Source organism: Aspergillus pseudotamarii (genome assembly GCF_009193445.1).
Source record: "Aspergillus pseudotamarii strain CBS 117625 unplaced genomic scaffold BDV38scaffold_30, whole genome shotgun sequence".
NCBI classification, from domain to species: Eukaryota; Fungi; Ascomycota; class Eurotiomycetes; order Eurotiales; family Aspergillaceae; genus Aspergillus; species Aspergillus pseudotamarii.
The window spans coordinates 279,206-303,179 of NW_022475044.1; the positions used below are offsets into that span (position 1 = coordinate 279,206).

At 48.1% G+C, this 23,974-nt stretch overlaps 9 protein-coding genes across 9 annotated transcripts; 4 read left to right on the plus strand and 5 right to left on the minus strand.

Annotated features, from left to right (window-relative positions):
* Nucleotides 1–1,795: 1,795 nt before the first annotated feature.
* Nucleotides 1,796–5,730, plus strand: BDV38DRAFT_271651 (uncharacterized protein; the record flags this gene model as incomplete). Its single annotated transcript, XM_032057356.1, has 5 exons — nt 1,796–1,870; nt 2,841–3,105; nt 3,251–4,306; nt 4,643–5,365; nt 5,528–5,730. The coding sequence occupies 5 exons, from the start codon at nt 1,796–1,798 to the stop codon at nt 5,728–5,730; spliced, it is 2,322 nt and encodes a 773-aa protein (XP_031913117.1).
* A 1,425-nt stretch (nt 5,731–7,155) lies between these two features.
* bgt3 (putative cell wall glucanase) lies at nt 7,156–10,068 on the plus strand. The gene is made up of 3 exons (XM_032050828.1): nt 7,156–7,311; nt 7,382–9,634; nt 9,684–10,068. The coding sequence occupies exons 2-3, from the start codon at nt 7,722–7,724 to the stop codon at nt 9,826–9,828; spliced, it is 2,058 nt and encodes a 685-aa protein (XP_031913118.1). The 5' UTR covers nt 7,156–7,311; nt 7,382–7,721; the 3' UTR covers nt 9,829–10,068.
* On the minus strand, nt 9,969–11,386 carry BDV38DRAFT_100276 (SRR1 family protein). The gene is made up of 3 exons (XM_032050830.1): nt 10,761–11,386; nt 10,292–10,684; nt 9,969–10,243 (listed from the first exon to the last, which is right to left on the minus strand). Exons 1-2 carry the CDS (start codon nt 11,185–11,187, stop codon nt 10,335–10,337), a joined length of 777 nt encoding a protein of 258 aa, XP_031913119.1. The 5' UTR covers nt 11,188–11,386; the 3' UTR covers nt 9,969–10,243; nt 10,292–10,334.
* Nucleotides 11,387–12,015: 629 nt separating this feature from the next.
* Nucleotides 12,016–13,137, plus strand: BDV38DRAFT_100114 (copper acquisition factor BIM1-like domain-containing protein). The gene is made up of 3 exons (XM_032050827.1): nt 12,016–12,350; nt 12,411–12,724; nt 12,779–13,137. Exons 1-3 carry the CDS (start codon nt 12,125–12,127, stop codon nt 12,983–12,985), a joined length of 747 nt encoding a protein of 248 aa, XP_031913120.1. The 5' UTR covers nt 12,016–12,124; the 3' UTR covers nt 12,986–13,137.
* A 58-nt stretch (nt 13,138–13,195) lies between these two features.
* Nucleotides 13,196–14,567, minus strand: BDV38DRAFT_248099 (alpha/beta fold hydrolase). The gene has a single exon (XM_032054708.1). The coding sequence runs from the start codon at nt 14,424–14,426 to the stop codon at nt 13,224–13,226; it is 1,203 nt and encodes a 400-aa protein (XP_031913121.1). The 5' UTR covers nt 14,427–14,567; the 3' UTR covers nt 13,196–13,223.
* A 1,240-nt stretch (nt 14,568–15,807) lies between these two features.
* BDV38DRAFT_248102 (aminotransferase-like domain-containing protein) lies at nt 15,808–17,938 on the minus strand. Its single transcript, XM_032054709.1, has 4 exons — nt 17,499–17,938; nt 17,414–17,447; nt 16,183–17,345; nt 15,808–16,095 (listed from the first exon to the last, which is right to left on the minus strand). The coding sequence occupies exons 1-4, from the start codon at nt 17,643–17,645 to the stop codon at nt 15,838–15,840; spliced, it is 1,602 nt and encodes a 533-aa protein (XP_031913122.1). The 5' UTR covers nt 17,646–17,938; the 3' UTR covers nt 15,808–15,837.
* Nucleotides 17,895–20,035, minus strand: BDV38DRAFT_100301 (uncharacterized protein). The gene is made up of 3 exons (XM_032050831.1): nt 18,298–20,035; nt 18,021–18,230; nt 17,895–17,938 (listed from the first exon to the last, which is right to left on the minus strand). Exons 1-2 carry the CDS (start codon nt 19,754–19,756, stop codon nt 18,226–18,228), a joined length of 1,464 nt encoding a protein of 487 aa, XP_031913123.1. The 5' UTR covers nt 19,757–20,035; the 3' UTR covers nt 17,895–17,938; nt 18,021–18,225.
* Nucleotides 20,036–20,219: 184 nt separating this feature from the next.
* Nucleotides 20,220–21,136, minus strand: BDV38DRAFT_283449 (sulfotransferase family protein; the record flags this gene model as incomplete). Its single annotated transcript, XM_032060041.1, has 3 exons — nt 20,220–20,756; nt 20,828–20,994; nt 21,052–21,136. 3 exons carry the CDS (start codon nt 21,134–21,136, stop codon nt 20,220–20,222), a joined length of 789 nt encoding a protein of 262 aa, XP_031913124.1.
* Nucleotides 21,137–22,704: 1,568 nt separating this feature from the next.
* BDV38DRAFT_271657 (uncharacterized protein) lies at nt 22,705–23,800 on the plus strand (the record flags this gene model as incomplete). The annotated part of the gene is made up of 2 exons (XM_032057357.1): nt 22,705–23,666; nt 23,752–23,800. 2 exons carry the CDS (start codon nt 22,705–22,707, stop codon nt 23,798–23,800), a joined length of 1,011 nt encoding a protein of 336 aa, XP_031913125.1.
* Nucleotides 23,801–23,974: the final 174 nt, after the last annotated feature.

The following is a 23,974-nucleotide window of genomic DNA, read 5'->3' on the forward strand; positions in this document are numbered from 1 at the left end:
CTGTCACAGCCATACAGGCACACACTTAATCCGCCTGGGGACACACACCCATGCCCACACACATCCGCTCTCCCTCACCATTCCCGGTCTGGTCTGATGGTGTGGGCAATGTTAACAGAACTTTGCCTAGCTGCATGTGTCTGACAGAGCCTTTTCTTTTTCCCTTGTCCTTTATTTCATATTTTCTTTTCTCTACCCTTCTGTTTTCTTATTTGAGAATTCTATCTTTATAAAATAATAATAATAATAATAATAATAATAATACCAATAATTGTAGTCATGGCTCAAGATTATTATAATTTACTAGTGCCATAATTTTAATTATTATTCTCATTATTATTAGGAGTACTTGTGATGGAAATTGTACATGGCTATCAGCAGTATTCATACTGCCTCTGCAACACCTACATACATAAAAGTACTAACTAATTCTACCGTTACCATATTAAAGACAATTGTCGATTGACAGTCTAGATATGTAGTATTACTCTCCTCTCCTTCTCTTTTGGTTTTTTTCTTTTCTTTTTTTTTATTTACCACCTCCTCCCCTCCACCTCCCTCTCTCTTACTTGCTCCCCTCCGATATCTCTGGTTCCTTTGGAGGGTACAAGAAGTTAAGAGCCGACTATTGGCACACGGTGATTTCCATTATCATAAATTGTCGTCACATCACTCAGCGGGTCACTCCGACTCTTTGTCTTTGTCTTTGTCTTTCTTATTTGGAACTTGTTTTCGTTGATTTATAAATTACTAAATCATTTTTTTTTATTTTCTTCTTTTATCCTTTTTTACGAAGTTCAAGATAACAAAAAAAGTACTCTTATATTTAACCTTTTTCACGATCTGTTCCCCTCGACTTCTCTTGGTTTTCTTTTTCTTTTTTTTTTCATTATTCACAATCAATCCGGAAGCAAATCAGAAAATACACCGAAACCAGGACTCGACGTGGACGCTCAACGGTCGTCTTCTGCACACTATTCTTTTTGCGTTTGAAGGAAAGTCCTTGCTCTGCCCGTACAAGGTTCGTCCGGCTTCTGGGTCCTTTCATTCTTCGTTTCCACGCACCGTCGCTGCATGCTGCAAATCATCCTTCCCAGACATCTAATCTATAGCATCTCTCGGCCCCAGTTCCAAGCTCTAGGCTTAATCTGGGCTTCATTCCACCTCCCAAGGTTGTCACATTCACATCGCATCGTTCTCCTGTATCCTGCATCCACCCTGGTCCATATTACACCACCTTCCCGCTAGTTACAAACTCCCTCCTGATATCCCCACCACTCACTCGCTCCTTTGCCCTCTCTATTTTTTTTATCTTCCTTTTCCTTTTTATTTTTATTAATTATTTCCCTAATTATTTTTTCCCTCTCCCCCCCGGTCCTCCCATTCCACATTGGGGATAGTTTCCTTTCTCTGTTCTGACGCCTGTCAACCTGAAGGATGTGCCTCCGGTGCAGCTAAATAACAACCCTGGAACCCTCCACGTTACACTGGCTCTTGCAGCACACCCTTGATCTTTCATCAAGAGATCCCTTGCCTCAAAGTCTAGAGCTATAGCCCAACGAGGTACTACCCTGCTGTCAGCCGCTCGTTGGTTTATGACCCGTGCAGTTCTGTCACAACAGCCGTGGCCACTTCGAAAACGTTGTCGTCTCCCAAAACATCTCTTTCCGTTTTATCCTTTCTCCAAAGAGAACTCTAATAGAACATTACCTAAATTGCCTTTGGTCACAGTCTACCGGTCGAATCCATCGATCATAACAGGACAGTTCGTTTGCAGACCACTTAAAGGTCAGTCATGACCGGCATGGTTCAGACTGACCTAGCCCATCCATCGACGTCCAAATACAAAGACGAACCTGCTGACGACCATGTAAGTGCTGCTATTTTGTTTTTGTTTCTGGTTTCTTTCTTTCTTTATTTTGTTTTAGAATCGCGTTGGATTCTGTTTCAAAGTCGCATTCCAATAGCACCATTTCCATCCAAGGACAACCCAGCTATTGCATGAGGTTTACCAAGAGAAACTCGGCAATAAGCTAAAGATCCTGGACTCTTGGGCCTGTACTCAAGAACCGTCGTCAGTTCTACCACTTATCTTCCCTGTCACGATCACTCAGAGAGCTCCATCCATGGGTATGCTTGCCTATAACCTGAGGCAGAACCATGGGCCACCTGCTCCCTTTGCTATTTTGTTTCAATTAGTATCTTGACTACGTCCGGAGTTGAATTCACCCCTGAAGTCGAATGTGGATGCCTTCGCAAACCACAAGCCCCAGCATGAACCACTTTCTGTATCACCGAGCTATGAGGAACCTGAATACGTTCTGCTGTTATACCTGACCCCAGGCATTGAGATACTGCGTTGTTTGGCCTCGCCAAGACCATTTGTTGGTGACCCTCCCATCAATGTGGCATACGCGTTCATGCAACGTGTTTGGCATCAAGTTTGTGCTGAGCTGCTCAGTGAACTCTTGGATAACTCTCTATGGAGAGTACAGGAAAACAGGAAAGGGAATTTGGTGTCTCCTTCCCTATTGAATTCAGTGGTGATGTCGAGTGAAATGCTTCACCGATTTACTTCTATCTTTGATGCATAGATCCACCATTGGAACCAAGCTATCTGCAACATCTTGCAATGCTATGAACTTGGCTCTGTGGAGCCCCCCTACATCCAGACCTTCAAGGATCATTGCCAACACAAAATGAGTCAACCCAGTTAATCAGAGCGTGCAATCTCATATCGCAATCTGCTGCCCTTCTCTGCTTAACCATGGAGACTTTGTTCCAATAGTCTTTCCTAGAATAGCAGGCTATAGACAAGTGCTAACTAGGTCTGTGTCTAGTTTCGACACTCAGGGCATCAAGGCCCACCACATCTTCAACTTCAACATCCAAGGCCAGCGAGTCTTGTCCAACAGCAAAAGCACCCCAATTCGCCTCTTCAGCCCAGCGCAAGTCTATCTTCTGGATCATACGGCCCCCACACCCTGGGAAGCGGAATTCTGCACCATCAGAACCCGTACGGACCACCCACACAAGAGCCAGCGTATTACGCATCCCATCCTCCATATACAGCAGCAAGTGCACCAGCACAGTATCCCTCAAGTGGTGAGTTAGAAGCCCTTATGGACACTCTATATCCTCTACAGGCATAGCCGGCCTTATAGTTCCTGAAGCTAGAGCACAATCGAGTGACCAACCGTTTCAGGAATTCCATTCGGGCCATTTTCTTTCGTCACTAACTCGTTGCTAGGACCACCTGAAATGATGGCAACAGCAACCCAGATGCAGCGGCCTTACCCTCCAATCTACCAAACACCACAGTCCGGTTCTCCGGCATCAGTAACTTCTCAGTCACATGAGCAGCACAGCCGGAATCTCTACGGCCAATCGCCACAGATGGCATCGCAGATGTATGGCTACCCACCATATTCTCCTATAAACCCTGTGCAGCCTTCACCGTACGCACACTCATCACAGCACCCTCTTACGTCGCAGTCGATGATATTGCCTCACCAGACCAGTTCTGCGCCTATACCCCATACCCAAGCACCAGCTGTCACCATGGCGACTAGCCCCAGCACAGTTACGGCTCAGCAACAGCCGACACCTCCACAACGGACAGTTTTGAACCCACCACTTCCTGCAGCGACTAGTGCCCCAATCCCTCCAAGCGGTGTGCATCATCATCACAGCTCAGCTATCGGAGCAAGTACTAGCGCTGCACCAGGCCCCATTCCAGCCACCACCCCATTGGTCGTACGCCAGGACAGCAACGGAGTCCAGTGGATTGCTTTTGAGTACTCTCGGGACCGTGTGAAGATGGAATATACCATCCGTTGTGATGTTGAATCCGTTAACGTGGATAGCCTAAGCCAGGAGTTCAAGACGGAGAATTGTGTCTATCCTCGAGCCTGCTGCAGTAAGGACCAATACAGAGGTAACAGACTAGTCTACGAAACAGAATGTAATGCTGTTGGATGGGCTTTGGCAGAGCTTAACCCGGCATTGAGGGGAAAACGGGGGTTGATCCAACGTGCAGTTGACAGCTGGAGAAATAGCAATCAAGATCCCCGACTTCGAAGCAGGCGTGTGAGAAGGATGGCCAAGATGAATAGACGGCAAGGGCTCCCAGCACAGCCGCCTTCTCACATGGCCACTGCTACACCTGTTGCACCCGGTGTTCCCGGTGCGAGTCTGACAGCTCCCGGTCCACGCCCGTCATTGGGTCCTCTAGCCATGGGCCCTCCGCAACTGCATCACCACCATGCTCAACCTGAGGGAAATACGAGTAATGAGGAAGTAAGCGGTATGTTCCACCACGTATGATTTGTTTTCGCCACCATCCTCAAGATTGATTAAACGGCGGTCTTATCTTAATATCATGTACCATCCATCTATATTTTCATAACACCGTGCGGAAGGATACCATGTTTGAACAGAGGAGGTCTTGTGAAGTGGTGGATATTGTACCCTATGTATTTGTATTGTGTCTGGAGTGGCCTTCGTCTTTCTACTGTTTTACCCATACCCTTTCGTGTTTGTTATTTTACCATCGACGCTGTACCCTCGACGCCCTGAATCACGATCCACAATATGCATTTCAGTGTAGGCTAATATACAACCTGGTCTGTTCATAATACAGGTACCGCTGATTTTGGGAATGGTACCAATCGTCCACCTGCTCCGGACGGTCATCCGACTCCTGGACATTCACCAACGGAGATTCGCACTGCCCAGGTATTTCACGGCTTCCCTGCCTTTCCACCTCCTTCAGGGGGTGCTAGGGGCCCTTCAATACCCCCTCTCATTCGGGATAGTGGAATCGCCGCCCTTGGGCGGCACCCGGCTGTTGCTACGTCTTCAAGCAAGATAGAGGAAGTCGAAGATGATGACGGCAACGACGATGATGAGCGCAACCCAAGCAATGATGCGTTGTTCGGCGTATTTCCTGAGGGCAAACGCCGCAAGTTTATACTCGTCGACGATAATCAGCGGGGTTGCCGCGTTCGTGTCAAAGTTATGTTGGATCAGGTGGACATGAATGAGATCCCCGACTCATACCGAATGTCGAACTCCGTCTACCCTCGAACATACTTTCCCATTCAAATGAAGAACCCTCCCGGCCGAGTCATTCCTGGAAGAAGATACATCAAGGACGAGAATGACGAGGATGATGAGGAAACCCCAACTGTCGGGCGCATTCTGGTCCCAGCCCCCAGTGTCGAAGGGGAGAGTGAAATTGCTGTTCCAAAACTGTCTCGAGCACGTCGAAATAAGGAAGTCTTATTGAACGACCTGGGTTATCGAATGAGTTGGAGCCAAAGTCGTGTCTTCGCTGGGCGCATGCTGTTCCTACAGCGTTCTCGTGCGTAATTCCCCATACACCTTTTCATCCCTTACATGTGGCGTCGACGGATCGGGAAACTGTCCATCGCCCACACCCGTGTCATCGACGTGGCTCCCTTACCACGAGTTTCAAAGGAGGAATTGGAATGACAGCAGAGACTAACCAATTTCCTGGAAATAGTTGACGCGTATCGAAACAAAATGCGCAGTACTATGCTGGCTGCGGGCCAGGAACCGACTGCAATTCCCCGACACTTCGAGACCCGAGCCGGAAAACGAAGATTTCTCGAGCGGAAAAGACGACCAACAGCTCCTCTAGGCCGGGTCAGTGGGGCAAATACATACTCTGCATCCCGACGCAGCGCAGAGGAAGTTGAGGCTTAGGAAACCTAGATCGATAGAGACTGTCGTCGATCGTCGTGCCGAAACCGATTCTCTGACGTCTTTTCTGCAATCATTACTTACAGTACTTTTATGAAGTCCGTGCTTCAATCCGGCAGTGAACCTGGGGTATGAAACATGGTCACTATACCCATTATTTAGAGATCATGGGTGTCTCCAGAGCCGGAAATACGGGGGTTTATAGCTTGTTTATGGGGTTGTGGTGTTTGGGGGTGGGACATGTTTTCTTTTCTTTCCCTTTCTTCTTATTCTTCTTTATATTCCTTTCTGTCTTGCATGACACACTGTTATGACCGTAATGACTATGCCAGCAGGAAGATATGATTATGACGGGATTTGGGACGGAAAAATGATTTCTTTATGTGATATGGATATTATGTACTCCGTATGTTGTCAATGAATTATTGCATGTACCATGAACGAATGGGATGCACGTTTTCGTGATTCTTTTTCTTTTCTCTCTCGCTTTTTTTTTTCTTTTTCTTTTTTTGCCCTTCGTTTTCTAAATATGATCGCCAAACCTTCCTAATAATTGATGTTCCCGACTTCCTTCATCCGAATGAATATTTATAGATCTCTGATTAAAGTTCGGACAGAGGACGGGACGGAATGCGACGGGAACGCAATCCCGAGACATCAGAATGTTTTCGATTTTTTTGATTGAGTCTAAATGAGAACAATTATGCGAAGGGAGTGGGGGCCAATGGAAAGTAAGGGAAAAAAAGAGAAAAAAAAAAAAGAGAACAGAATAAGAGAAAATAAGATCCCGAAGAATTGTAAATACTACGAGGGTCGTTGATGCAGTCCAAGCTTGAATAATGTCATTAAATTCATATAAGCTCTGCACCACGAGAGGGCAGGTCATACAGTGATCATGGCTTCTGAGACACAAACCGAGGCATGTGCGCATACTGTGTAAAGCTTACGTGTGCATGTCCGGGAGCGGTCGACTGGAGAGGGTAGTACTTGATAGATTTGACCAGTGTGGAGGTGTTAGAGTAGGATACTGATTTATCATGTTCAGCCATAATATTCTAGAAGTTGTGCTGTAACAGAGGCCGCATTCAGGGTTGGGTGATAAGTTGGAATGGAACCGGACATTGACAGATCTCGCAAAAAAAGATGGGGAGAAGGCTGGAAAAGGACTAGTCTAGACGAGGTAACGTGGGAGTGGAGGTATTTTTGGTCTCCTCCGGGACAGGATTGGACCCTTGGACCCTGTACATGTACGTATGGTAATGGTTGTCAGGGTCACCAGCCGCCACTCAACTTTGCGTCTATCTTCCGCATGCAGTCGGCCTCTTTCTTCTTCTTTTGTCTTGTCTAGTATCAAGTAGACATTTGACGGCCGACTTGCTCTTCTCTTCCTTTTCCTTTTTCTTGTTCAATCTTTGGCGGGCCTTGTTCTCCATCGTTCTCTCTTCTTCCCCCTTCTCCCCAGTTTCCTGTCGTGCGATCTACATACCTACTTTCATACATACTTCCCGCTGATGGGCTGTGCCCCCCCCCCCCCCCTCACATCCCGTCACGTTTAATTTGGTGACATTGTCAGATTGTCTTCCAGTATGTCCCCTCTTTGGTGCTCTATTGTGCCTCTGATTTGAAAGTGTTCAGCATACTCAATTTGACACAGGTCCCGTTTCGATTCGTGGATGATCCAGACACTCGTCTGGGTCGGCTCGGGAACCGTGGTTCGAGACTCTGTCCCTGCCCGCTGATCCGGTACTTTCAGGGCCTTCTATTTCTCCATCGATCAACCCACTACTGCCTCTGCGCTGTCCTCGCCTGATTCGGCTCCTTGCTTGCTCGTTTACTTCCCTGTTTCACTTCATCCATCCTTCGGGAGCCTTAATATTGGGTATTTTCTCAGTTTCGGCCTAGATCTTATGGTTTTCGGGAATTTTGGTCTAAAACTTAACAACAACCGTTAAATACACGATTTAAATCACCACTACCGCTTATTTCCCATAACGATGTCCGGTCCCCACCGGTCATTCAGCTTCAACCAAGGTGATGACGGTGCGGGAGACGCAGGAGATGTTTCACCAATCCGTTCTCAAGAAGGACATTTCATGAACAGCCCTCCACGGCACAACGATGTGTCCCCGGTTTCTGCCAGAAGCCAGGCGATGGGAAGCTCGCCTTCCAGCGGCTTTCTGTCGGCGCACGAACACGGCGATCGGGGTTGGGTTCAGCATTCGGGGCACACGCAAACGATGCGCACCAATTCAACGACGCCAGGAATGGACAATCTTGGCCCTGCCGCTGTGGGCGGTGGTATCAGCGGTATCGCCCTTGGCGTTGCAAACTCCCATAACCGTCAGAGTGGAATTGACGCTTTTAGGGATACAGACGGACGCAATATGCCTGCTGAACGAGGCTATAACACTACCGGATCCGACAACCCTTACGTTCCAACTCCCCCAGGCGGCGGATCGCACGAAAGCACCGATAACCTGCGGCCCCGAGATTCTTACGGTTCGAACGTCGCATTAGGTGCCGCCGCTGCTCCCGCAGGCCAACTGACTCCCGGTGGCTCTAACCCATCCCAACGTAGTTTATTTGATAGCCCGTATCAGGGTGTGGGGGCTATGGATGCAGGCCCATATCAACGACAATCGGCCTACAGCGCCGCGGGGGACTATCCCCTCGTCATAAACCCTGATGAGATCGCCGATGATGGGGATGATGGCTTCACGCCTGCCCCGAATGGCAAGTCTGCGAGTCAAAGTGCGAGGGCAGTTCCAGCCGCCGCTGCTGGGGGAGCCGCCGCAGGTGGGCTATTTGGCTTCTTCAAGTCGAAGAAAGCCGACAATCCATCCTATGGGCCTGTGCCCGGAGCAGGCTTGGAGGCCGGAGAAAAGAGCGGATGGACCAAACCTACACCTGGGGGAGGAAGTCGCAAACGTGGGTGGATTGTAGGCCTCGCCTTGGCGTTCATTGTGGTCGGGGCGATTGTTGGCGGTGCTGTCGGTGGTACTCTAGGAAATCGAGAGAATGAAAACCCCGATACTACAAAATCGGCATCCAGCGATACCGAATCGAATGGCGACCTCACTAAAGATTCCTCGGAAATCAAAGATTTAATGAACAATCCCGACCTCCATAAGGTATTTCCGGGCATGGATTATACTCCCTGGGGCGTCCAATATCCGCTCTGTCTTAAATACCCACCTTCGCAAAACAACGTCACGCGTGATGTGGCGGTGCTCTCACAATTGACCAACACTGTCCGGCTCTACGGCACTGATTGCAATCAAACAGAAATGGTCTTACATGCTATTGACAGACTAGAACTGAAGGACATGAAGGTCTGGCTAGGAGTGTGGATCGACTCGAACGACACGACAAATGATCGGCAAATCAAGCAACTGTACAAGGTCCTGGACGGTACGAAAGATATATCCGTTTTCAAGGGAGCCATTGTCGGTAACGAAGCACTGTATCGGGCGGGCAATGATATCGCAAGTGCGAAGAAGAAGCTGATCTCGTATATGGATGATGTGAGGAATCACTTCAAAGAGAAAAACTATGACCTCCCCATAGCGACATCCGACCTTGGTGACAACTGGAAGGAAGATCTTGTCACGGCCACAGATCTAGTGATGTCTAACGTGCACCCATTCTTTGCGGGTGTTACAGCTAAGGAAGCTGCCAGCTGGACCTGGAATTTCTGGAACGAAAACGACGTCCCGCTAACGAAGGGCACAAATAAGAAGCAAGTCATATCTGAGGTAGGGTGGCCAAGTGGTGGAGGTAACGATTGTGGTTCGAACAATAAGTGTACGGACGATAAATCTGGCTCCGTGGCTGGCATCGATGAAATGAACCAATTTATGTCGGATTGGATTTGCCAAGCATTGGAGAATGGCACAGATTACTTTTGGTATGCCCCCGTTTAAATTCAGATGGACCATATTCTAACAGGTTCTTAGGTTCGAGGCGTTCGATGAGCCGTGGAAGATCCAGTATAACACCAAGGATGAGAATTGGGAAGATAAATGGGGTCTTATGGATGCCGCGCGCAAGTTGAAGCCAGGGCTCAAAATTCCTGATTGTGGTGGCAAGACAGCCGCATAATTAATGGTTCCATTGATTATGTCGCACCTCATGATCTTTCCTACGATTCTCACGACACCCTTCCCTCTCTACCCCGTCTTTCCTTCCTCTCCTTTATGATAACGACCACATTCCTTTTCACGATGCAGTATAGGCTTTGCAAGGATACGCTTCGGTGTTATATTCTGCTCTTTGGTTTGTAATTTAATGGATGGTTGAAATGTTCGATTGATGCGTTTCTGGTATCTTCTTTTTGTGTGAACTATTGAGAGTCTTTCTATGTTGCACATGCATAGCTGGATGGTTGATGGAAGAGTGTCACTGTGTATATATCTTCTGAACACTCGACGTTGATGGGGTGATTCAGACTTTTGCAAATACTACTTTCAATTCAGCATCCATATGTTCGTTGATAGAGTTTCTTGGCAGTAGCATTCTACTCCTATTCAGTTAGTCTAGACGAAAGTCATGAATCATATCTTACAAAGGTATTTACAGTGAATGTTAATAATATGTCGGCTTCTCATTTATTGCTCACCTTTCCCAGGCGAGTATACTCTCATATTCCAGAAAGCATGTTCCATGTCCTCGAACCGCGGAATCCTCCCGGACATCCTTGATAACACGAACTGCTTCACAGCCTCCGACTCGATATCTTCTAACGGGCCACCGAAAACCAGCGCAGGCGCGTGAGAAAGCAGTTGTTCCAGGTGCGTCCGTTCCGCGCCGGGACAATAGAGGAGAGCGCTAGGGGAGACTTTTTCAAAGCCATGGGGATGGTCGAGAACGGTAATGTCAAGAGAAGCGAGCAGGGATCTGTCATGGGTATTGAAAACGGGGTCCTGAGCAAAGACTTCGAGATTCGGGATTGATTTTTCTAATCAGGTATTGTCAGCATGTAAATTATTTACCCGCCTGTAGAAGCATAGGAAGATCGAGAACGTAAGACTCACTCATCAAATCCACAACACTCACTAACCCGGCGAGCTGGTACATTGACACATTCCTCCTATCCACCCAACCACCCTTCAGAAACCCGCTTGGACTTCCCAATCCAATACAGACAATGCGATCCACTTTCACCGTCGCAGACGATAATGCGCTCTCGACCACCCTCCAACTCTCTGACCCCTCCCATCGTTGCCGATAGCCCCGGAACTGTGCTTGGAGATTCTCCAAATTCAACTGCGCCGGCGCTTCGGCGGGGACAAGGATCTGGGGTTGTTCGCCCTGTTCTGGGTTGTCATGGTGCTGTTGGGTGGTACGCAGAGCTCGATGGGCGCTTTTTCCGCCCGTGGTGACGTGCGTCCAGCCGCTGGAGTCGGTGACTTGGAGACGCTTATGGTGATTGAGGTTTCTCTTGCGGTTGCTGTGGGGCATTATTGCAGGGATTTTAACGGGGATTTCGGGTAGGTGTTGAAATTGAGAGCATGGTGGTGGTGGTGGTGGTGGTGCGATTGATCGCGATGCGGGCGGTCAAGAGTGGGATTTTCGTTATCTTATCGGGGGATTTGGGTTTGCATCGCGAACAAACCAAACAAATCAGTCTTCTATATGGTTTATCTTCCAGATTGTATCTTGAGGTAAATGTCAACGATTCAATATTGACAGCATTGCCTATTTCCGATGCTACTTACACTATGCTATTCTGTCAAACACCCCATCAGGGGTTTTCATTTCTCGGATGATCTCTGTAAGCGCCCAGCCTTTGGATAGCGGCAGTGATGTGCCTTTGTTAGCGTCCGATTAGGGGCGCTTGCAGGACAGGCTTTCCACGAATGAGACGGCGAATCACGCTGCCGAAAGTGATGCCGCCTGCAGTGAGCGTCTCGGAGCTCTGGGTCGGTCCAATCCCAGGCGCTGATCAACTGTTTACTCCTCTCGCGCACATCCAATGCCATGCTGCAGCTGTCAAAGGTTTTCACAGAGTTTTGTGTTGCACTCCCCCATCTGCGGGTTGGATCACATCTCCTCGCCCACCTCACTCGTCCAACATGATCATCTCCTCCCCACTGGGTCTGGAGGCGAGCGCGTTTGCAGGATTAAGACCATGCTTTGTGCCCCTCAAAAAGTCTTGTCTACCCGCCCATCTTCCTTAAGTTGCTGGAAGCTTGTTTCGATGATGATCGTGTTAAACGATTAAACTGGTCGCATATTGGTTGACGTCGCGTTGGCTTGAATATCGGATGTGTTTCTAAGTCGAGAGGGTTCAAGAGAGTTTTGTATCTCTGCGCTCTGTCGTTGTCGCTTTCACCTTTACTTTTTTTTTTCTTCCCTTTCTAAATCGACATCTCTGTCGAGCCTCATACTGTATACCATGAGGACATTCCAATCATCACGATCGCAATGGATGGCCTTCCTCTTTATGTGTCTGGGCTTGGCAAATGCCCACACGGTCATCGTTTATCCGGGCTATAGAGGGAACAACTTACATACAAACGGCACCGTCGAGGAAGCCAACGGTCTCGGGGTGGCTATGAGCCCCAACGCAACAGACAACAGCTCCTTAATATACCCCTATGGACAACAATGGATCTATCCTTGTACGATGACCCAACAATAGCCCAAATAAGTTATTCTGTTAACAATCGCTTATCCCACAGGCGGAGGTATGCCCACATCAACGAACCGAACCAAGTGGCCTGTCGGCGGCGGTGCGATCTCTTTCCAACCTGGCTGGTTCCAGGGTCACGCCACAGCATTCATCTACATCAACTTGGGCATTGGCACAGTACCCGAGAATATGAGCCATCCCATGATCCCACCTTTTCAGATTAATGGCCCTTCCAATGAGCCGTACCCAGGCACAGTTTGCTTGCCACAGGTCCCGTTACCGGCCAACATCAGTGTGAGTCCAGGCGATCATGCTACGATTCAACTCGTCGAGACGGCTAAACATGGCGCCGCCTTGTACAATGTATGTTATATATGCCTTGGGTCTTATTCATAGATATGTGCTGATATGTCGCAGTGCGTGGACATCGAATTCGCGGAACCCGAAGACGTCACCGAGGTCACCCGCGATAACTGCTTCAACTCGAGTCATATCAGCTTCTCACAGATCTTCGCTGCAACGTCGCTGACGTCGGATGCTGTTGCACATGAAGCAACAAGAGGGACGTTTACGACCTTACTACCTGCGGTATTAGCGGCTGTGATGGGCGTTATGATGATGTAAATGCTTATGTTTATCTTCCATCCTCTAATTGTGCATGCTTGTTACATTGACTTCACTCGTACATACCCAATATAGTTACCTTTTTTTTTACGGATGTCTGGAAACCAGTTTAGTATATAGTATCTGGCATGACGGAGTTAATCAATGTAAAACTTCATATTACTCTTATCTAGCTTCTACCTTCTATCATCAACTAGGCAAGCCACCACCCCGGCACTTACATAGGGTAGAGAATCACCTACAGCCCCCGTAACAACTCCAGAATAATCTCCACCACAATCTCCGGACATTCCTGAGGCGCCCAATGCCCAACCCCATCCACCAACCTCAACACCCTAAAATCCGAACAAACCCTCCCATCCACCATCTTCTCCAAAGCCCCAGGCTCCTGATAAATCCCCCAATCCAACTTCCCCGACACAAAAGCCGCCGGCACCTCAATCTTCCGGCCAGCATACACATCAAAATCCCCGGTATATCTCCCCCCAGCAGCTGTCCGCACGCGATACCAATTCAACCCACCCTGAAACCCCGTCCTCGCATACTCACCCACATAAACTGCCAACTCCTCATCAGACAACCACGCCTTCGAAGCCGCAACCGCCACCTCCGACTCCGACTCCATATGCCTCTGTACAGCCTCCCGCATATCGGCTTCCAATGGCATAACATAATAATAAGGCAACTTCACCAACTCCTCCGCCGTCCACCCCTCTAACGGAAACGGCCTATTCCCATCCCAACTCCCACTCTTCAGATAAAAGTACCCACGCAGAAACTCCCCAAGCCCAGCCACAGGCTCCACCATATCCTCATTCGCAGGCTCAGTCGAATAATACCACTTATAATGCTTCCTACCCCGCGCCGCAAGCTCTCCATGTACATGGTTCCCCGCTGCAGACTCCGTCCCTCCTCCACCCTTCTCCTCCCCCTCTCCAGAAGAAGAAGAGGAGGAGGAGCCATCAGCAGTTCCAAATGGCAAAACAGGACTCCCATTAAACGGATGACTCAGTAACACAACACTCTTAAAGAAATCTGGCCGTACAAGTGCACACATCGCCGCCGTGACGGCCCCGAGGTCATGTCCGACCACGCATTGCACAGATCGATACCCCAGTGCATGTACGAGGGTCACCATGTCCCGGACGAAGCTGGTGAGCGTGAATGTGTGCAGATCGACCTCCGAGAAGGGTCGTGTGTCCCAGCCTGTTGTGCGGCCGAAGCCGCGCTGGTCCGGGGCTACGACGTGGTAACCTGCTGCAGCTAGTGGGGGGATGACTTTGCGCCAGGAGAAGGCGAGTTCGGGGAAGCCGTGTAGTAGGAGGAGGAGGGGGCGGGGAGTGCTGGGGTCCGGGTTGGATTCGAGGATGTGGAAGGTTAGGGTTTTTGTGGGGATTAGGCGGGTGGTTATTCCCTCTGGGAGGGGGAGGGGGTTGCTCATTTTTTCTTCTTCTTCTTTTTCTGTGGTTTTGGTGTGGTTTGTTTTGGGGGTGGGCGTTGGGGGTGTTTTGATATGGGGGGTGTGAGGTGTATTAGTTGTTTTATACTTAGGATTCCAAATGTGTTAGAGGTGTTGTGTAGATCAGCCACATTGATTACCCGATGGGGGGGTAGTGTCGGTAGATAAATGTCACATGTAGATGTCGGATGAACGGGGTTGTTGTTGCTGTGGATTAGTTGGACTGATTATTCTCCCCTGAAGGTCACTATGCATTTGTAAGAAACTTAATTCCTATAGTTTCTGTGACCTCGGTAGTAGTTGAGGATACGATAATCATGTATAGATATGTCGTGCTCCATCTATGACATCATAAAACACTTGGGTTTCTATGTGAAGCCTAAAGAACTAGATTCCTGTTCATCAGACGCCCCTCGGTACTGCTCTGTAAATAATGCTCAGAAGCTGCGATTCATCCCCGGGGGTGTTGTGGATATGGACGAATGACGTCACGAAGTAGGACATAACAGTCTGTGTATAATATTATAAGGTAGATAAAATAAATAAGTTGATATAAGAACAAATCCCCCGAAGGACTAACTCCACATACTATAGAAGTGGCATCTATTGATATACCTAACTATAAATGAGACTTCGCAGGCCGCTTGGTTATCCACCGGCTCCTTGATATGCTTCATCCATTGCGCCGATAGGACCCTCCCGTCCTGTTCTGGCTTCCCGCTGTTACAATTCCTGACCCTTGTAATCTAGTTGGTACTAAGCATTAGTGCTTATGATAACCCTTATGGAAGGTTCCATGTGATAGAATGATGAGGCTAAATTGAGATGTATACCAAAAAATGATATACCTGTTGGCACTGTTCTCTGGAGATTCCTGAGCTTTGATTGGTACGTACTGTGCATTCTTGGGGTATTGCTTTGTTTGACAGCAATAGTGTAAAGTTATAGCGTTCTACGCGCCGTTTAACTTCTTTATTTCTTACATTCTTCGTCCTTTGTTCTTTGAAGCACCTTATAAAGCCTTGAGAGCATTTGCATGAGCTATTCTGTTCAAAGGCCTTTATGTTCCTACTGATAGCTTCCAAGAAAAAACTTTTCAACCAATTCTTCTCGGTCACTCATTTTTTTACACTTCTGAAGGCTCAGTCTCTATTGTTTTAGTAAGGCGGCTTCGAATACTCTATTACCTCAATGTATAAACTGTCTTCTCTATTTATAATAGTATAACGTGGTTTTGTATGAATCCCGAAGAATCAGGACCCCATAGTTATATTATGTCATCTTCTATTGCTAGGTGCCATACGGGCCTTATTTTGATATAGCCAATATAGCCTTGCTAATTTGTGGCCAGGGGTGGCATCGTCTATCGTCACTTGTACACACGGCATTGCATTTACTTGATTCGATATGACTGGCGGATCGCCTGACCCAATCGCTGAATAGCGGTGCCCATTGCTTCCTCACTGGCGCTTGCAAATGTTGTACGGAAGAACATCCCACTCGCAGGTGTGTTTGGTTCAGTGCGGAACCAGGCGCCGCGAGTGCAGAGCACGCCATTGCTAATACCTTGAAGGAAGATTTCTTCCTCGAGCTCTTCAATGGAGCGATGGGGGTATTCTGGGTGTTTTGAATGGTCAACGTTGAGCCAGAGCTGTAGTAGTGCGTCAGTTAATGTTCAGGGAATTTATATGAACGAGTAATTGTCATCCTTCAGCCAAAGAGATAAAGAAAAACTTACAAACATGCCCGCTGCGGGCGGCGTCCAAGTAACAATGGCTTTGGGCAAAAACTGCTCGCAAGCGGCAAGCAGCATATCCCTCCTTCTGGTATAGTTGTTTTTCAGATCCATCAGCCATTTCAAATATCCTTCATGCCCCCAGGTCTCATCAAGCAGCTTCCAGAGCATGAGTTGTGAGATCCCACTTGGGCCATGATTGGCGACCTCAGCGTGGTTACTATATCGCTCGACTACTTGTGTACTGGCTGTAATCCATCCCAATCTCGATCCTGGCATGAGTACTTTGGAGAAAGAATCCATACGCAGTACTCGGCCGTCGACGTCAAGGCTCAGATACGAGGGGACAAGCCCGGTCAGAAAAGATTCAATATCTTCGGGAGACTTTTGTGCAGGGGTGCCCTTGCCTTGGTAGGGAGGCATTTGAATGAAGTAGTAAGGTTCATCTTCGATGATGTAGATGTCATGCTTCTGGCAGATTGCATAGATTTCGCGACGTCGCTTGAGACTTTGGGTCGCGCCCGTCGGGTTCTGTCCCGAGGGAACAGTATATAGGACGTGTGGCTTTCGGGCGCCACGGACCTTTTCATCCCAAGAACTGAGGAGGTCATCCATACTCTCCGGTAAGAGTCCTTCTTCGTCCATTTTGACGCCAAAGGCTTTAATGCCCTGGGGTGCGAAGGTTTCAAGTGCGCTGGAGAAGGTATATTCTTCTGTAAGGATGGAGTCACTCCGTCCACGGTCGCAAAGCATGCGGACCGTTTGCTCAAGGGCACTCGTGCTTCCAACCGTCAGACAGATTTTCCAGTCGGCATAGGGCGGGTTGAAGACTAGCTCGGTGTGCTCGGTAATGAAGCGTGTCATCTGGGGTGAGCCCGTTGACTGCCCATAGTTCAGCGCGATAGAGAGGTCATACTCTGAGAGCTCATTATTAACGTCGTATTTACCAATGCTGACAGTCTGGGCTGTAGGACTGTGGGGCGATAATGAATCTTTCTCAGAAAAGTGTGGCGGTTTGGGCACACGAAGTGTGCATTCATATAACGGAAAGTATTCGCTAGAGGGGAGTCCACCCCCGAGAGAAATCAGGCCCGGGTTTTTGAGGTAGCCAGCGGTTTGTTGAAGCACACAAGGCAGTCGTGACTTGCATTCCGAGCTAAAATGAGCTGGAGAATCCAATCAGCAACTGAAGGTATTCATGATCAAGTGGTATTTCTATGAATTAGGGTCTCACAGTCCCAGCGTTTAGCTTTCGGTTTTCCGGCTCCCTAGTTTTCGTGTTAGAGAATGTTAAAGGAAGCTTGAGTGGGTGGTCTCACCGTAGCCTTGAACATGTCACTGTTGGCTTTAGCAGCCACACCAGCGACAAGCTTACCAGCTTTGACTCTTCTTTCGTAAATCTCGTTTAGAAGTCTCCGTTTTTCAGAAATTCCTGTACAAGCCGATTGAGTTGCAGAGTGGTCCATTACGGCGTCGGTCGGAGCTCGTCCGTAGGGGCGCTTCTATCGTCGGATTGTTGGCTCAGAAACCAGCTCAAACATATTTAAGGGGCCCTTTCCCGAGGGTCGGGGGATATTTATACGGCTTATACTGTGTTGTTAGCTCACAATTCGAAACTGGGATACCTGATGAAGTCGGTGAAGAACCAGTACCAAGTCCGGCACGAGATGGGCCTTAGGGCGCGGTTTAGTGGAGAATGCGCCCTAAGGCTGGCTTATCAGTATCCACTCAGCCCGTTTTCAGCAAATAACCAACAAGTCTGTATTAGAGTAAGCTTGAGCTGCCCCACCTTGGCCTCTCGGTTTTCTCTTACCCATACAATGGAAGAGCGATGTACATACGTTTAAGAGGGCGCAACCGTGCAGGATAGGTTGAGCGTTGTACCGCTCGACCAAAATACCTTAGGCATTTGGTCGTGCCTTGAACCGAATAACCTGGCCAATAAGATATTTTAAGCCCCCACTGAGTTACTGTGGAAATCCAACCGTTTCTGGGAGGCGCTCATATCGCGTACAAAAGATATTCGTTCGGACAAACGGTGATTCTCTAGACTAATTGGAAAGCGAAAGCTAAGTATAAAAGTCCTTAGAGCTGCACTGGAGAGCGTCAATCATTTACCATTCAAATATGTGGGAAGGCACTGTCTCCGAAAGGCTGTCAACCACTCGATATTATCCGCTACTGTTTGCTCCCATGCATCTTTATCTCCGTATACCAGCCGCCTAGATTCATCTTGGAACATCTTATCGGTAGGAAATATGCCATTTGCGATACTTTGTTGTGCGAAACGCCCTAGGCGGAAAGTCACCCATCTCAAATATGATGTAGGTGTGAGGTCGAATAACGGATCGCCCTCGGAGTCAACTGCATCCAATTGCTGTTCTGAGTATATCTCTCCATTCCGTTGATAGATCTGTGACAAATGATCCAATGTCGCCGGGTCGGTCGCAGAGAACGGCACCATGCTTTTAGCTTCAGATGCCAGAAGATAAGGGGGGAAACCATTCTTAATTTGAGCCGCAATGGATGGCTCAAAGCAATGATCGCCTTTCCAGTCGCTCATGGTCATGCCTTGCCGGAAATGACTCGCCAAATGATCGGCACGTGCCTGCCATGAATGTAGTTTTTCATCGCAGAAACCACACCGAGAGGTGACTAGAGGGGGCTCCACCTTCCAGTCTTCAATGGTTGGTAAAACTTTAAGACTATGAAACCCTCGAAGGTGCTGTACAAGGTGGTCTTTGCGTCTAAAGAAACGCGGTTCTTGAGTGCTATGACAAGCGCTATGGTTATGGCTCTCAAGGTGATCGTCAGTCGGATCTAGCAAATTGCAATAAGCACAGTGGGTTCTCCCTGTCGAGGACAATACCGAACCGCCATATGGGGCACAAGCCCATTGATCGACGTTCAAGTGGAGTGATTTTTCGTGGCGAGTCCAATCATGCTTCCGTCTAAATGAGTCGCAACAGAAAGTACAATGAAATATCCGAGTATCGCTTTTCTGTACGGCAGTATCATTGCGTGTCTTTCTCACTCGGCCTCTGAACTTGGGTACTGGGCTTCGGCGGCTGACTGATCTCGACGATCTGGTCGATGCAATTGAGCTTGAAGAGCGACTAGTGCCGCTCTGAAGGCTTGCGACAGATTCCGCTCTTCCGCCTGAGCTCGAATGAACAGCCCTATTAGTAGACATTGTACGCAAGGCATCCGCTATAGCTGACAAAGATGCTGCTTCAGTTTCTGGAGGGCTCTCGCGCCATCTCTGCATCGGATCCATGCCGCAGTCTGACGAGATGGACGTGGGCGTTGATAATGAACTTCCAGTTAATCGGCTGTAGCTGTTACTTCTGCTGCAAGGTAGACTGGCATTCAAGCTATCAAAATCTCGTGAAGCCATGTCGGGTTCAAAGAAACTCAGGTTCTGCGTAGATGTTACACTAGGTGACTGTTGTAATTGTCCATCATAGCCAGCAGTGTATGACGGCTTCTGAAACTCTGTTGCATTGAAGGTTCCAATATCATGGGTATCATAAAAACTGTAGGACGACCCATCATCCAGAAATTCGTTCATCTGCATCTCGGGGAGTACCACCTCTTCATTGAGAGGGCAGATATCGAGTGGTGCATGTTGCGTATATCCAGTAAGGGATGCTGTGTGGTCATCAGATGTCTCAAAATTCTGATAGGTATTGCCCCCCTGCAGCAGAGCTGACAGGAGACTGTGAGGTGCTTGAGCTACAGACACTAGTTAAGGGATACCGCCTTCTCGCAAGAGATTATTTCGATACTCACTATCAGGATACACACCATCAAAGTGAGTGATATTTAGGTCACCCTGCGAATCCATGGGGTATTAAAGTTGTGCGGGGAGTAAGTAGTAGGACAATTGAAGACGGAGGAAAAGACTAAGAGTCAATCGACTCGGCAACTCGACTCGGTGAACAGCCTTTTACGCTAGTCTGCCCCACCGAACCGTTGATTTTATCTAAATGGATAAGTCCCACGTTTATCTATGACTCAATTTCATCTCATTAACAACCTCAAAAGTATCCCAAGTTCCAGAACAACCCATATGCCAAAATCCATGCGCAGGCCGCTACTGCTCCCACATTCCTAATACTCCTCCCAACGCAATCCCACCACCCCCTCACAGCAGTCCTCATAAACTGTGTCCCCGTATGAACAACCGGAAATGGTTCCTTAGGCTCCTCTACCTCTAGAAACCGACACAGGGGTCCCCATCCTTCCTGCACTTGATACTCCAGCAGTTGCCCCGGCGGCACAACTTTCCGTACATAATTGTAGTGCTCAACGAACATCTCCCGACATCTCTCTCCTTCGTCTCCTCCCCAGATTTCATCCCACAGAGTAATGTGATGCTGCACGATTGCTCCTGCGTAGCGTGGATCCGTGTATGCCAGGATTCTCCAAGATGGCCATCGTGCGACGGCGAATACGGTGTCTTGCATTGATTTGAGCCATCTGTGCGGATCGCGGTAGTTTAGGATGATCTTCGCAGTGGGGTAAGTGGCGATTAGCTCGTCAACAAGGAGGCAGCAGGGGGTATCGATGATTGCCTATGAGTTCCTTCGCTAAGCCAAGGGGGATAAGTAGAGAAAGCTGAAGGATAAGAAATAGGGTGCGGTACGTCAAAGCCACTGGTGAGTTGGTCCATCTCGTCAGCTTCAAGTGGTCGGCCACGGTTTAGGTATTTCGCTTGGAGGCCTTCGGTCCACCGAGGGAGGTGACCGAGCATACATCGGTCGGGCCAGTCATAGGGACTGTATCCCAGTTGTTGGAGGGCGGCGGTGAGAGCTGTTTGGTGGTGGTTAACTTGGCATTTAAGGGGATGGTGAGGGACTTGCGACTTACATGACGTGCCGGTGCGGGCTAGCCCAAGAATCAATATCTTTATTTCGCGGTTTCGAGGCTCCCGGACGTTCTGGGGGTCAGCCATCACTGAATGGCAGTTGTTAGGGGGAAATTTTATGAGGAAATTGAGGATTCTTTCAACAAATGCGTAAGTTATAGTACAACGAAAGTCGGCAACTCAAGGCAGGTAGGTCGCACAGTCCTCACTCACACTCCGCCAGTCATATTCTACAGTGAATAAGACCATTATGGGCAGTAAATACATGCTTAGAAAGCCCTCAATCGCTGGTCAGGGATTCTCCATGAGAAAAGAAATAGATTAGAATGCAGCGATATGAGGCCTTAGATACACACCTTCATACATCTGCCTAGTAGGATGACACGTTGACCGCACTCGGCGACATACTGACTTAATTATGTATGAACTGAAGTAGCCATACTGAAGTATTTTCTGATTTTTATCTCATTTGTTTTAATTCCTTTAACTTAGTGAGATGGCTGATCTGGAACCACCGTAAGCTTAAACAGATAGTTATCATTGGCCAAATCCATGGGGATGCTTGTCATACGACAGCAACCCGATCAGGCCCCCTGAAAATTCGGGGTAAGATGGCCAGAGGCTTGGGCTGCTGTGGCTCTGAGTTATCCTTGTAGAATGGTGTCCTGGCTGTAATTCGGTATACAACTTGTGGCAAACTATTATCCTTCCTAACAAATGCTTGCGACATATAACAAAGTGAAACCTCTTTGCGACATTAACCTCGTTCTACATCCAGTATATTAGACCCAATTTTGGTAATAGCTTTGCTACTGGTGTCTGAAAACTCAGTAGCGATGCTTGTATAACATTGTATATTATTTATGCTTTGAAACCGGAGAGTACGAAAACTCAACTAAACAGCCATCCTACCAAGTAATCATTGGTTCCTCCTTACTTGGTTAGAAATGATCCCATGATTGCCATTGTGGCATAACTTTAGAACCATCCTCTACCAATGCGAAGCACCCGTGTTTCTGGCTGCTCAAGGACATTATTGACCATGTACCTAAAGTCAACTGTGGCACCTCTGCTAACGTCATGTCTAGCCTTGCGTAAATGCTTCCCATTCCCCTGTTCTAAGCCAATACGAGTATCTCGAACCTTGGAAGGAATATCGAATGGTAGAGCAAACTTGTAAGCTTACTCGAAGTTAGATTGTGAAGTTGAGTATATGTCTGCTCCATCCCGTTGGGGCCTGCTTCAAACGGTCACTATAATACAACCTACCCGTATATGCACCATATCCTATTGATATATAGTAACAAAGTACATACTAAGGCTTCGAAATGTCTTCCTCACTTGAATACCATCTAAGGCATCAATCCACAGCTGAGACTAGGTTACATCGTTATTCTTACGCTAACGGCGCGTTCTCGAATCTTCTTCTCCCTGCTATTATAGTTCTAAACAAGAGATATTATTCTAATAAACATGGATCCGCAGCTACAGTGGGAACTGAGGCATTATCGATGTCCGCCGCCCAGGCATTCAAGAGTATGGAGATCTTCTGTGGCATCATCCTGTACCAAAGGGATGAGACCATTGATGAACCAACCATAACAATTCAAGTTATCAACTTTAATCTATGTGCAATACTCGCGTTCAATTTTAACATGAACCCCCCTGGCATGGAGAATGCCATCTCCCTTGCCGCTAGTACGCTCATGGAAAACTCTGGCTTAAAAGGGACTCCCATGCTCTATCATCAGACAGATACCCTACTGGAATACCATCCCCGCGGTTTGCCATTCTGTGTCACTCATCATGCCCCGTTCCATCGGCATTTCTCCGGGATCTTCTCAGAGGCCATGGCAGCGCACGCGTACGGAGATGCAGACAAGGCGGAGCACCTAGCACGAAAGCAGGATGTAGGGATAAAGCTGCTCAAGCATCGGGGGAACGGACACGTGCTGCAATATTCACGCTTACAGGGAAAGCTTCTCTTGTCTTACGGGGTGAACCCTGCGAAAATCAGGGAGGTATGTCCTCCCATCCAGCTCGCTAGTTCAAACTACCATGTCGAGAGCGAAATTGCGGAGGTGTTCAACACCGGCGGGATTACACTGTTCACAGCAGTTGCCAGGGTTGATTACTTCAAGAATGTGGATCTCCTCGTGGATGTAGCAGTAGCTCTGTGGTCTCAAAATATCTTTGTGCAACTCTTCATTGCTGGAGATTCCAATATGGACAGCACCGAGCTCCACAAACTGAGCAAGAAAGTACCCGGACAGTTCACTCGGTATGCAACTTTCCGATCTAAATTGTCTCGAACATCACTTCACGCTCTGTTCCACCTGGCAAAAGGTAATGGGGTTTTCATCTGTCCCTCTCGCTATGAGACACTAGGAGTTACACCCTTGGAAGCAGCCCTAAGCGGGGTGACCACCCTCATCGCCGATTCTAGTCATGTTGAGGCATCAAGATATTTTCCAGAGAGCTTCCGTTTTCAGCCAGCCAAAGAGGAACTATGTCAAGTGATTTCAGACTTACAAGGTCGAAATTTGGCGTCTTTGGGAGAAGTACTCCGACTTCATGTGGAAGCCCAGGTCTCCGATCAACGATTCCGGATGGACTTGTATGATGCTTGGGCAGAATTTTCGATGCAATCGAAGCCTATAAATCTCGACTGCCTTCCATGTCAGGGAAATAAATTGGTATAGATACAGCAGCTGTTTGTCTCCGAGTCGGTCTGCTCTGCGAAAGGATTAAATGCTAGGGCTGAATTCAAGTCCTTCATTCGTTTCATCCGTGAGGAAAGGTTGTTATCAAGCACAAGTAATCACTATTTCAAAAAAGCCTCCAATAAAGATAGCAACTCTCTACCTCCGCCCTTCTAGTTGAACCCATGTAGTGTACTATATATTTGTTCATCTGGTGTTCTTC

Excerpts from the sequence above, each read along its gene's own strand:
- BDV38DRAFT_100114 (XM_032050827.1), top strand. The coding sequence starts at position 12,125 with ATGAGGACATTCCAATCATCACGATCGCAATGGATGGCCTTCCTCTTT. Across the intron at positions 12,351-12,410 it reads ACAACAATGGATCTATCCTT|GCGGAGGTATGCCCACATCA; the intron begins GTACGATGACCC and ends CTTATCCCACAG. Across the intron at positions 12,725-12,778 it reads ATGGCGCCGCCTTGTACAAT|TGCGTGGACATCGAATTCGC; the intron begins GTATGTTATATA and ends GATATGTCGCAG.
- BDV38DRAFT_248102 (XM_032054709.1), bottom strand. The coding sequence starts at position 17,645 with ATGGACCACTCTGCAACTCAATCGGCTTGTACAGGAATTTCTGAAAAA. Across the intron at positions 17,448-17,498 it reads GTGACATGTTCAAGGCTACG|GGAGCCGGAAAACCGAAAGC; the intron begins GTGAGACCACCC and ends CACGAAAACTAG. Across the intron at positions 16,096-16,182 it reads CGCCCGCAGCGGGCATGTTT|CTCTGGCTCAACGTTGACCA; the intron begins GTAAGTTTTTCT and ends GCACTACTACAG.
- BDV38DRAFT_100276 (XM_032050830.1), bottom strand. The coding sequence starts at position 11,187 with ATGCCCCACAGCAACCGCAAGAGAAACCTCAATCACCATAAGCGTCTC. Across the intron at positions 10,685-10,760 it reads GAGTGTTGTGGATTTGATGA|AAAAATCAATCCCGAATCTC; the intron begins GTGAGTCTTACG and ends ATACCTGATTAG.
- BDV38DRAFT_100301 (XM_032050831.1), bottom strand. The coding sequence starts at position 19,756 with ATGCAGATGAACGAATTTCTGGATGATGGGTCGTCCTACAGTTTTTAT.
- bgt3 (XM_032050828.1), top strand. The coding sequence starts at position 7,722 with ATGTCCGGTCCCCACCGGTCATTCAGCTTCAACCAAGGTGATGACGGT. Across the intron at positions 9,635-9,683 it reads AATGGCACAGATTACTTTTG|GTTCGAGGCGTTCGATGAGC; the intron begins GTATGCCCCCGT and ends ACAGGTTCTTAG.
- BDV38DRAFT_248099 (XM_032054708.1), bottom strand. The coding sequence starts at position 14,426 with ATGAGCAACCCCCTCCCCCTCCCAGAGGGAATAACCACCCGCCTAATC.